Below are 12,461 nucleotides of genomic sequence, written 5' to 3'. Positions count from 1 at the left end.
GCATCAAAATTGTAATACATACTAAATCTAATATATAGTTTACATTGAGTAGAATAAAAAAAATTTAAATCCAAGCAAAAATGCGTGCCATTTCATTTTTGGTGAGACATGACTATAAAAACAAGTTGGCAGCATTGAAAATACAATTGTAAGCACTGCGCCTAAAATAAGGCTAAAAAAAACTTACCAGCACTGACCGTGACCAACTGACAGCACTGATAAAAATTTCAAATTTAAAATGGCAAATATTTAAAAATTTCTAGCTTTAGATTAAGGAAATTAAAAAAGGTACATTGATTTCATGCACCTTTTTGCAAGATTACCTACTTTCTTGGGTACAAAAATCGGGCCAGATCGAGAAATTTTGCAGGTGGGCAACCTTCCACCCCAGTGCTGCCAAGTGTTTAGATGGAACAATAGCTGTTTCTGTCTGGAAAGCATCTAAATTTGTTAATGTGGGGACTTTTGCACAGTTTTTACCAAAAATAATAATAGCAAAACATATCTGAATATTTATTTAAGATAGCCAGATTTCCAACCAGCCAGATTCTAACTTTTCCAGCAAACGAACTCTGAAAATAGCCAGATCTGGCTATAAAATAGCTTAGTTGACAGCAGTAGTCACACTGCACCAGACGCTATGGCAAAGACTGAAAAACAAGCGATGTTTGTCATAAATTTTCAGGAAGAAGAGGCTAAATGTACAGAATCCCAATTGGATATATTATTAAAAATCAACGACGGACAGTACAGACTAGTGAAGAAGAACAAGCGCAGCTCGGTATGGAACGTTTACAGAGAGATTGCGCGTCCAGACGGCAGCAAGCTGAAGTGGAGATACTATTGCTTGGGCTGTAACCGGGTAATGCAATCCACCGGAGGCACTACATCCAATCTGCGTATACACAAATGCCATGTGCGCTACCTTAAACAACGTGGCAGAGATGTCGAGTCCCAAGAGCAGCCACAACGGAGTCACAACATCAGCCGAACGAGCAAGCGGCAAATGCAACAATTTGAGGAATACTATCACCCGAAATCGGAACATTACAGGGATGTGGCAGAGGACTTTGAGGATGCGGGCATTGCAGCTACCACGAATCCAAAAGTATTTATAATAACAGTCCATAAAAGTGTTGCCATGTCTGACATTTGTATTTCCCTGTTGCAGATCGAGCTTCTTGAGTCGCCGGAGGAAATATCGTTGATCCCCAACGAGCGTCCGCTTTTTAAACTCTTCTCCGAGGAGGAATCCTGGTCACCAGACCTATCCGAAGTGCAGCCCATTGAATTGGATCCTGTGACGGAGGAAGAGTCACAGGACTTTAGTAAGCAAACAATTAAGCCAAACTCCGAGCATACCATTCACATCGATGCCACAGCGATATCCGAGGCGGAAAGCTATGCCCGTGCCTGGGCGCATGCATTCCTCAAGCTGAGCGAGGATCAAAAGTTCTACGCAAAGCGATCAATAGATGAGCTTCTGGTTTTGGGACGGTTAGAAAGGTTGAATATTTCAACAGTGACATCGCTAACAACCAATTTGTAAAGTACGAAATTAGATTTAATCAGTTGTAAATTATGTAAGCTCACAGTTATTAAATAAACTATATTCAAAAATATTATTATTCCATTATTGGACGGTAGTGGCAAACTTGACTCCCCAGCCCTGTCCCCAGTCGTGTCTCCATCTTCGCTGTCCAGCCCTAAATTTAAATTACTTGCTTTGTTAAAACGTTGAAACATGGTTTTGAGACGCTTGAAAAGGTTAAATATATTAACGGTTACATCGCTGACATCCAATTAGTACCAAAGTACTAAATTAGATTTTAGTTAATCAGTAGTAAATTATGTAAGCTCACAACATAAATATAGTTTATATTATAAACTGTTCAAAAAGATTTGTATTCCTTTATTGGACAGAAGTGGCTCACTTGACTCCAGCCCTGTCCCCAGTCGTGTCGCCTTCTTTGCTGTCCAACCCTGAATTTAAAATACATGTTTGTGCTCCCGTTCTACATTAAAATTAGAAATAACGTTGAAATGCATTTAATATTTTTCAATTTTTTTATTTTTTCCAATATATTTTTTTTAGTTTTTCTCTTTTTAAACGTTTTTCTCTTTGTTTTGCATTTTGTATATACTTTCTTTGCTGTGAATTACAAGTTGTTACTCTCATTTGCTTTTTGCTTGATGTTCTTAGTTTTACATTTGTGGGGGCTCTTCTATATTCTTTTTACGTTATTCTCGCCAGTTATCTTTTGCTCTCGGTTCTGCTAGGTTAATGTTGGATACGGTGTTACAGTTAAGTGTGACTTTCATTATTGAGAGCTTACGTATTTTAGATGCAGCTTACAATTTGTGTGTGTATGTGTCGTTTGTTTGTATGTATGTATGTGGCTAGCATTATAGAATTCAATTTAAATGTGAAGTGTTTTTCAACATCTTCAGCTACAAAACTCTTAAAAATTGAAAGCTTTTTTAAAACGCACAACAAAACTTTCGTGTAAAATTACAAATTTATAAATCACTAAACATTTGTATTGTATAAATATGTGTATAATAATAGTAATATGTTTATAAATAGATATATAATTTTTGTTTTGTAAATTTTAGTGTCGACTGATTTTGTTTATTGCTGATTTTTATAATACATAAATACTATTATTACTTGCCACTGAACTTCTTTCATTATTTTCTTATTCTTTTTGGTTTGCTTAGAAATTTTACATTTCTGTTTTGCTGTCGTTTTTGCCCACAGATAAAAAAAAAAACAAAACGCAACAAAATAACGCGGCGGCCCATTTACAAATTTCACATGTTTTCTTGTTTTGTTCCCTCCACATCTTCTGCATCCTTATCATCTGCTGTTGCTGCTTCTTGCTGTTGTTGTTGCAATTTTTTCTGCTGCTGATGTAATTTTTACATTTGTTTTATTTATGCGGTGCTTTCTGTTGTTGTATTTTGCAGCTCTTGAGCGCCGTTCTGTGAGGATATTTGTGGGTAAGGGGGACGTTTGCGGAGGAGTGGGCATTATGTCAGAGATTGAAATAATAATAAATAAAAAAAGAACAGAATAATTAAATAAAAATCAAAAACTTTGAAATCATTTGCATTTTGCAGTTTTACACATTTCGTTGCATTATTTAGCCCACAGTTACATGCATGTTAAGGAAATGTTAAGAACCAAAGCCTCTTAAGTATGTTTTGTGTGTGTGTTTGTGTGTCAGTGTGTGTTAGTTGTTAATTATGAGCACATTTTTAATGCATATTCGTTAGTTGTTGTAGTTGCCGCCACCGAAAGCCAAGTTGTTGTTATTATTTTTTAATATTATTATTGACGATGCTGTTGTAGTTGTTGTTGTTTCTGTGCTGCTAGTAGTTGTTATGGTTGTTTTTCTCTTTGTTATCGTTGGTGTTCTGTTTTGTTCTATTTTTGGCTTTTAGTTCATTACCTGCTGTGGCTGCTGTTCCATGCCACCGCCAGGGCCATTGGGCTTACGATTCTGGCGACGCGGACGGAACGGTTGACGTGGCGGTCCTTGTCCACCCTGAACTATAAGGATTAAGCAAATGATGATATATTTAAAGATATTATATGTAGGTATTACTTACTGTACTCGCCACCATCACGACGTGGCGGTGGTCCATTGCGTCGGAAGAAACGTCGCTGTGGTCCACCAACGCCTCCGCCGCCGCCACCACGACGCTGACCATCGCCGCCTCGCTGTACACCATCAGGATTCTGATCATGGACGCCGGGCTCAACGCTGCCATCGCCGCCGCCGAGACCGCGACGTGTTTGGCGCGGATAATAGTTGTTGTAGCGACGCTGTCCAGGTCCACCGGGTGGTCCGCCTGGGCCGCCACCACCACGTGGAGCACCGCGTGGTCCGCCGGGTGGACCACCAGGGCCGCCGCCGCCGGGACCGCGACGATAGTTCTGACGTGGCTGGCGTGGACCTCCCTGCATCTGCTGCTGCTGGCCATCGAGTGACTGCTGTTGTTGTTGCTGCTGCTGCATTGGCGCCATTTCATCGCCTTCGTTGTCACCATCGCCCGGCTGCTTGCGGCGATTCTTCTTCATCCAGGGTCGGAAGTTGCGACGCTTGTCAGCAGCAAACTGACTGCCACGCACTGGCTCACCAGACGGACCGGTCACATTGGCCGCCTCGTTGCCCTTCTCGCCAATGACCACATCGAATTCAACGAGCTCGCCATCGCCCACCGAACGCACCGCCTTCTTGGGATTGTTGCGCGCAATGGCGCTCTGGTGAACGAAGACATCCTCTTTGGTGTCGTTGCGATTGATGAAGCCGTAGCCGCTCTTCACGTTGAACCATTTGACAGTGCCGGTGACTTTGGTGGCTGCAAATAACAAAACAAACAAATTACCCAAGGATTGTGAGGTTAGATTCGAATCACAACAGTGCAATCAATTGATAAATTACAAAACTAAAATCGAGAGTCCACCTGAACTTTTGAGTATGAAAAAGGTACTGAAACTAAATGCATACCCAATACATAAACTATTCCTAGCTAGCAATAATTTTAAACTGTATTATAATTTGTTTACATATATTTTAATTACAAAAACAAAATACAAAACATTTAAAGCATTTTTTTGATAGCACATGCCTATCAATAATTCTACTGGGTGCTTAAGCACCAGTGTATACAAATAAAGTTACCAAAACAATGAACACACACACACACACTTGCAAACAAATGACTACTCTCTTTTGAGAGAGAGAAACAGAGTACGCGCAGAGAAAGAGCGTGAACGAGAGAGCACATCTAGCAGCGACAACGACGTTGGCGGCTAACAAATTGGGTTGCCAACATTTGTTCGGTTGGGCGCGTGACGGGCACGTAGGGGCGGGAGCGGGAGTGGGCTGCGCCACCGGCAAAATGTAGAATTTTCATTTCGTTTCTTGCGCCGCTTTTCTCATGCGGCGAACCGAGCCGGCGAACGTGTGAATTTGTAGGTATGTATGCTTGTGCTGCATACAAAATGGCGTCGCGCGTATATTTTAAGACACGCACACACATACACACGCACATTTTTCTTACATACATGTACACATGTATATAGCGCGCCGTTCGTTCCTTGCTTTTTCATTGCTATTTTGGTCGCTATGTGTTTTGCATGAATGAAAATGCAAATTGATTTCAATGCTTACCAATAATTTCCTTTGGTGGCGGAGCGGGCTTGCCCTGCGCTTGCTGCCCCTCATCCAGCTCTTCTTCCTGGTCCAGCGGCTGCTGCTGCTCAATGGGTAGCTGCTGCTGTTTTTCAGAGTCTGCCATCTTTCTAGCTACGTTCGTTGTTCTTTTACCTCAAACGCGCACACACACCTACACTCACTCTCACGCGCTTCCAAAAATAAAAGCAAGAAAAAATAAAGTACCCTCCTCTCCTTCTTCTGTATGTCGACGGAGTGCGGCAAAGTTTTCCGTTTGCTGATTGTTTCCGCAACTTTGTTTTTCTTGACTTGAATTTTTGGCTGCTACTCTGAATTTGTTGTTTTGTGTTGGTATAAGTGCGGTTCGAGTTGTGGCACTCTTTCAACTACCACTTTGATGTTATTTTCGAGTGTGATGTTAAAACACTCACTCGCAGGGTTTTCTTGGCGATTCTATTTTGTTCGCAAGCACAGGAAGTGAAACATGGCAGCTATAGCTAGTGTTGTACAATTTAAAAATTTCAAGTGCTCTGTTACAGAGTTGCTTCTGCTATCAATGCTGCCAACTTTTTAGAGGAAACATTTCTGTTGCTATTTTTTTTTTAGAATTTTGTCAAATTGGTTTTTTGATTTTAAGAGTCAAATTATATAAAATCATTCCCCGGCCTCTCGGTATTTATTCATTAATTAATAGTTACTAATTATTGCTAAAATACTACAAAAATTTAAACTGCGCGCGTTTGCCAATGAGGAATAACGTTGTTAAATTTTATACCTAAAATATACCAAATGGAACTTAATAAATACTGAATCAGAATTAAATAGAACTCGTTATTGGTCGCCTGCGGCCGCACTGGTAAATTTCAATTTGGGTTGATGCAAATTTCAATAACTTTGCAATCAATTAAAAATATGATGAAATTTTAAAATTCGAAATTAGATAAAATTAATTAAATCATTTTAGTGAAAGTTTGAAGCTCGTCGCTCCAAATGGAGACAATTTACAAATTTAAGTTACAAATTTAAATGTCAAAAAGCCTGCAAAATTATAATAAAAATTCTGCAAAAATTTAAAAAACTCCATCTCAATATTAACAGAAATTAAAAAAAAGTGAATTTTCTGAGGTGCAACTTTTTTTTTCAATTTGATTAAATGGTACATGCTGCCAGATAGGTAAGTGTTGCAGGGTGGCAGCCTTAGGACCGGGTAACAAGCTTCCACACCAGTGCTTCTTTCACGAACTCTGAAAATTGACAGAACTAGCTATAAAATAGCTAAGTTGGCAACAGTGTTAAGCATCGATATTTTCTATTAGTCAATAAATTACTTGGACACCGACTGTTCATTAACTTCGGGAAACGTTTATAGTTTGTTTATTGCCTTAAAATTGAGGAACACAAAAACTTTAACAATGTGCGGTACGACTATGCAATTGTGTTAGTGTATAATATGCAATCTCGATGTGTCACTAGCTGTAACTATGGCCAACAATAAACCTCAATAGGTTTTCAAACAACAACAAAGTGCTTATTGGATAGGTTGGTTATTGATTTCAACTCAAATTGACTAATTGACAGCTAAATATTGTAAATAGTGTACTTAATTTGATGTTTTAAACGTACTTGCTTCGATTTAAATGCCTGCTGGCTTTAATTTGGAAAGCAGAGGTGACAACTTTGTTGTTGCCGTCACATCGTATGATTCTTCGCGCGCATTCTGATTGGTCGAGAAAAGCTTTGCATGTTTACATGCATGTTTGCCTGTGTGTGTGACTGTGAGAGCGTGCGTGTGTTTATTATTGTGTTGTTTTTGTTTTTGAGCTTGTCGATTATTGCGCCGCTCTGATATTTCATAAACAAAACAAAGATTACAGCATAAAGATACCCTGTAGAAAGATGAACGATAAAAAGGGTATTTAACCAGTGTGTAAAAGTGGTTTGATTTATAAATAGTAATGGGTAACTGCTAGTCGTTACTTATTAATGTATTTTAATCAGCAGAATCAACAGGAAATTAAACAAACACGTCAGCTTAAAGACTATAAACATGAACATTGACCAGGAGATGGACTTTTACTCCAGATCCTCCTTGGAGCTGATGAAGGAGGAGGAGGATGCGCTCAACATCATCAAAGAGATGATACCCTCGGATATGCTGAACAACTTCTTCACCGAAATGGACTTGGATCCATCGCAACTGGCTGATGACATTAATCTCGAAATGAATTCAACTCCACCATTGCTGGAATGTGCCATGGATATGCAGCCACAGCCACAGTCTCCCCCCCAGCCGCAGTTGTCACCAACTCTGCCAGTGCAACAACAACAACAACAACAGCAACAGCAGCAGCAACAACTACAACAACAGCCGGAGCAACAGCATCATCATGTCAAGAGCGAGCATTCCTCACCGCTGCACATCAAGGAGGAGCAGCTGCTGCATCTGAATGGTCTCTATCATGGCAGCTTGATAGCCGCCAATCCCAGCTACAGTCCGCAATCGTTGCCGCAGCTAATGAAGCCTCAACCCACAATGACCATACATCATATGGACATGAATCAAGCGCAGCAGCAGCAGCAACAACAACAACAACAGCAGCAGCAACCGACAACTGCAATTCTGTTCACAACGCCGGCAAAAAACGGATTTCTTTATCAGTTTCCAACGGAAGCTTCACCATCGCCTCCACCAACAGCTGTAGTAGCTCCAGCAGCGGCAACAGCAGCAAAAAAGCAACATTACACCAACGGCAGCAAGAAGATGCCACCCGCAAATGTGCAGAGCTTTATATTGCAAGTGCCCAACAATGATTACACCATACCGACCATGAATGTGCTGCCGGATACGGTTAATCCGCCAGTTGTCAGTCCAAAGACATCACGCAAGACAACAACTGTGGAACTAGCACCAACTCCTACTCCAACCCCAGCAATCGCTCCATCAACGCAACAACAAGGCAATCCCAAGGTGGCCATTCAACGTGTCCAGCCAAAGGTGAAGGAGGTGAAGCGTTCGGCGCACAATGCGATTGAACGACGCTATCGCACCTCCATAAATGACAAGATTACGGAGCTCAAGAATCTCGTCGTTGGCGATGCCGCCAAGCTGAACAAATCGGCGGTGCTCCGTAAATCCATTGACAAGATACGCGATCTGCAGCGTCAGAATTATGAGTTGAAATCGGAGCTGCAGCGTTTGCAGCGTGAACTGATGGCGCGCGATGGCTCCAAGGTCAAGGATCTGCTCCAGCTGGGCAGTAGCACCATTGTTAGCTCCTCCACCTCCTCCTCGAAGAAACGCCGCCAGCAATCGTTGGCCTGCGATACGGATGCTGGTTTAACTCCGCCACGTAGCGATGTCTCCGATCCCTCGTTGTCGCCCATTCATTCGGACATTTCGTTGCCGCCGTCGCCATATGGTGGCTCCAATGCCAGCTGCAACAGTGGCAGCAGCAAGGATGACATACTTGTGGTGCCCAGTTCCATGCGTGGCATGGCCACCCACTCCCGTCTGGCTCTCTGCATGTTCATGTTCGCCGTGCTCGCTGTTAATCCCTTCAAGACGCTCCTCCAACGTACTCGCTTCTCTGCCGATGCCAATGATTTCGATGATGATCTCGGCGGACATCAGCAGCGCAGCATTTTGAACTATGATACGGATGGTAACTATAACTATAATTATAACATTTTTTACTTCTCTTATGCTTAATCCCTTGCAGATGATACGGACTATATAAGCTGGCATCACAGCTCATGGCTGTGGCTATTGAATCTAATGCTAATGCTGGGCTGTCTGGTCAAGCTTTTGGTTTACGGAGATCCCCAGTTGGACACCCAGACGGATGCCTACTATCAACACAAGCAACGGGCCGAGACGCACTTCGCCAAGGGTCAAGCGACTCAGGCTTATGCCGCCTATTTGAATTGTCTACACATGTTTGGGATCAGCTTGCCCGGAACACGACTGGAGTGTTATTTACAGACGAGCTGGCAATTTCTACGCTTTCTGTTCCATCGCCTTTGGCTGGGCCGTGTGCTGTCCCGTCGCGCTGGAGGATTGTTCTGCAGCGCCTCCAGACGGAAGAGTGCCTTGGCCTCGGCCAGGGAGTTGGCGTTGCTCTTCAATCGATTGAATCAACTGCATTTGACTGGAAATCGTAGCTCTGATCGGAATGGCATCATGCTGGCTCTCTATGCCAGCAACATGGCCGAGGTGGCACACAGTTTGCTCACTCCTCGCGAGATCATTTGCATCCATGTGATGGCAGCACTAAGGATGAAACGTAGTACACCCAAATTGCTGCAGCAGCTCTGTGCCCGCTACTACATGAGTCGAGCTAGCTTGGAATGCCGTCGCACGCGTGCCACGGAACAGACGCAGGAACTGCGCTGGGCATTCACCAGCTATGGCTATGGATATTGTGGTGCCCACGTCTTTGACTATGAAGTGAACGCTGGCGAGCAGGATGGATTCTTTACGCGCTTGGTCAATCCCTGTGATCCGGCTGCACATGCCATCAAGGTGAGTAAAGGAGTGATAAACTGAATATAAAATATTTTCCCAATAAAATATTTCAGTAATTCCCCTTTTGATTTCTTGGGAGTTAAAAGACTCTTCGTATACTTTCTACCAGGGACCTTAAATAAGAGTTAATTTAATTATTGACATTAATTTTAACTCTTTCGTTCATAAAATAAAACCAAATTTTAATTCTTATTTAAAAATCATGATATAACTCTTATTTCCATTTTTTAAAATAAAAGTTTAAAATATACTTTAAAACCTCCAACTCCAAACTCTAAAAACATTCATAATGTGTGGCTAAAAATTTAAAAACAATTTAAAATTTTTCGTAAAAATAAATAAAAAATCACATTAAGCTTTGAGTTTTATAAATATAATTAAAAATAAAAGTTATATTATAATTCTTAATTCAAAATTCAAATTTAACTATTTTATTATTTGTTGAGAGTTAAAATTAAATGAAAATGAATAGATTTCTATTCGAAATCCAAATTTGAGTTTTATTTTAATAATTGAAAATAGGCGTTATATTATAGTTATTAGACTAAGATTTCTATGCGAAATTAAAATTTAAGATAATCACTAAATTGTTTTATTAATCAACACGTTTTCCATATATAAGCAATATCGGGAGCATCTGTTGCACAAGGCGTTGCAGTGTCTGGTAGGCGCCGGTTCACACAGATCTAACAAATCCGCACCCAACAACAACAACCACGGCAACAACTCGGGCAGCGAGACGGAACATAGCGGCACCATTGTCAGCAATGTATTAAAGTATACGTCACTGTTGAGAGATACTCTGTGGGCGGATGAGGATGATCGCGATACGAATGTGGTGTGGTGGGCCAATGTTCTTGAAATAGCCGTACACTGGCTGCTGGGCGAGGACACGTTGGCGGAGCAACTATACGATAGCATCAAGCAGCTGCCGGCTCAACTTCAAGTCAGCAACGATAATGAACATCTGCCCAAGGCACTGCATGCGGTGCTGCGCGCCAAGATGATCTTGCTCATGTAACTATAGGATATTCAAGTTATCTATTATTTGACTCACTTTTCACTTCCTCTTCCTTCAGGAACAATGGCAATACTTTGGACAAACGCTTGAAGCATTTGATCAACAATTTGTGCGATGAATCCAGCGCTCAATTGCAGGAGTGCCTCACAGTTAATCGCATAACCAATGCCAAGGGCATTAAATTGGTAAGCCAAAGTGAACACTCAATAAATCGGGTGCATGCTCAACTCCAGAGCTGTCACGAAGGTGCATTGTAGTCGCATTGTCTGTCCCACATTTGATCGAGGCAATACAGCTGCAGTGCAATCTTCGTGCAGTTTCCTAACATCGTCAACAACGTCCAGATCAGTTGAAATCAGTGTGACATTAAGCGCCTTGTCTAATTAAATCAAACTTTTGATGCAGCTTTTCCAGTTGTTGACCTGCGATTGGTTGCTGGAGACACGCACGGCTTTGTGGGAACTGGAGCATATGAGTATCGAGGATGATGGCTACTATCAGGTGCCTGGCGATGTGCTCGAAAAGTTCCAAACCGATTTGAATTCACTTCGCAGCATTGTCGAGAACATACCGGCAAGTTAAAACCCTATTGATGCGATAAAACAATCTTTAATCCTTTTTCTTCTTATATAGAATGCCCAGTCGCGAATTTATTTATATGAGGCAGTCTGTCGTCTTATGGCTGGCGCCTCACCGTGTCCCACTCAGCAGCTGCTGGACAGAAGCCTGCGTTCCCGCAATGCTCACTCCTCCATCTTTTGCGGCAGCAAGGATCGCAGGCATCAGAACTTTGAGGGCGGCGAAAGGGAGCGGGCTGCCGCCATGTATGTGGCCTGCAAATATTTACCGCCAGCGCTTTTGAGCTCACCCGGCGAACGGGCTGGCCTGCTGGCCGAGGCGGCCAAAACGCTGGAGAAAGTGGGCGATAAGCGTAAGCTAAAGGAATGCTATCAATTGATGAAATCCTTGGGCAGCGGCGGTGCAACTGTCAAAGCTTGAGCAACAACGCTTACAATTTAAGTTCAAAATATATAAATTTAGTTTTTAAGTCAGTTTCCCGGCAAAAGTCAGCGTCAGTTGGCAATCAAACTTCACTTTAAAAAAAAAAAAACGGAAATTCCGTTTACAATTGTACACAAAATAGTTCGAAGTTTGTTATATTGAACTGCAACTGTATCTCTCAACTAACTCTTTTGTAATACGCAATGAAGGAACTTGGTATCCAGACCTCCCCTTCACTCGCTTTATGCCGGTTTAATTTCTGTTTAGTTTGTAATTTATTGTAATCTACAATTTAATACATATGGAAATTTGTTTAAAGAAAAACGTTTAATTTGCGCTAATGGTTACCACATATATTTATTTTAATAAATATTTCAACAGTTCAATGCAATTTGATTTCTGTGCATGCAGTTAATAAATGTAGTTATTGCCACTTAAAATTAACCGTTTCCTCACTCCAACAACATCCACTGACTAACTAGGGATGCATTTGAATTTGATAAAAGTTAGAATTTAATATTTTATATTAGTTTTTGACAATACTGAATTTTAGACAAAATTTATATTTAAATTAATTTTTTTTTCTTAAAGATTAAATAATTTTATGTAACTATTGCATACTTTCAAGCGCTTTCGTTTTTTGGGCACTTATTTGAAGTGTTAAATTTTAATTATAAATATTAGTTATCTACGACAAAATAACATTTTTAAATACAAACAACATCAA

At 41.2% G+C, this 12,461-nt stretch overlaps 3 protein-coding genes across 4 annotated transcripts; 2 read left to right on the top strand and 1 right to left on the bottom strand.

Annotated features, from left to right (window-relative positions):
- The first annotated feature begins 612 nt into the window (after positions 1 to 612).
- Positions 613 to 1,622, top strand: LOC117787412. The gene is made up of 2 exons (XM_034625930.1): positions 613 to 1,108; positions 1,172 to 1,622. The coding sequence occupies exons 1-2, from the start codon at positions 641 to 643 to the stop codon at positions 1,547 to 1,549; spliced, it is 846 nt and encodes a 281-aa protein (XP_034481821.1). The 5' UTR covers positions 613 to 640; the 3' UTR covers positions 1,550 to 1,622.
- Positions 1,623 to 2,121: 499 nt separating this feature from the next.
- On the bottom strand, positions 2,122 to 5,677 carry LOC117786388 (Y-box factor homolog). The gene is made up of 4 exons (XM_034624604.1): positions 5,184 to 5,677; positions 3,616 to 4,368; positions 3,456 to 3,556; positions 2,122 to 2,985 (listed from the first exon to the last, which is right to left on the bottom strand). The coding sequence occupies exons 1-4, from the start codon at positions 5,308 to 5,310 to the stop codon at positions 2,938 to 2,940; spliced, it is 1,029 nt and encodes a 342-aa protein (XP_034480495.1). The 5' UTR covers positions 5,311 to 5,677; the 3' UTR covers positions 2,122 to 2,937.
- An 814-nt stretch (positions 5,678 to 6,491) lies between these two features.
- LOC117786702 (sterol regulatory element-binding protein 1) lies at positions 6,492 to 12,144 on the top strand. 2 transcript variants are annotated; one of them, XM_034625053.1, is made up of 7 exons: positions 6,492 to 6,725; positions 7,188 to 8,848; positions 8,906 to 9,708; positions 10,334 to 10,728; positions 10,791 to 10,917; positions 11,138 to 11,305; positions 11,366 to 12,144. In XM_034625053.1, exons 2-7 carry the CDS (start codon positions 7,234 to 7,236, stop codon positions 11,729 to 11,731), a joined length of 3,474 nt encoding a protein of 1,157 aa, XP_034480944.1. In that variant the 5' UTR covers positions 6,492 to 6,725; positions 7,188 to 7,233; the 3' UTR covers positions 11,732 to 12,144. The 2 variants fall into 2 exon arrangements, with proteins under 2 accessions (XP_034480944.1, XP_034480945.1); XM_034625054.1 differs by having other exon boundaries at positions 7,185 to 8,848.
- The last annotated feature ends 317 nt before the right edge of the window (positions 12,145 to 12,461 follow it).

The sequence above is a fragment of the Drosophila innubila genome (genome assembly GCF_004354385.1).
Source record: "Drosophila innubila isolate TH190305 chromosome 3L unlocalized genomic scaffold, UK_Dinn_1.0 0_D_3L, whole genome shotgun sequence".
Taxonomy (NCBI): Eukaryota; Metazoa; Arthropoda; class Insecta; order Diptera; family Drosophilidae; genus Drosophila; species Drosophila innubila.
This window is presented reverse-complemented; position numbering and strand designations above follow the sequence as displayed.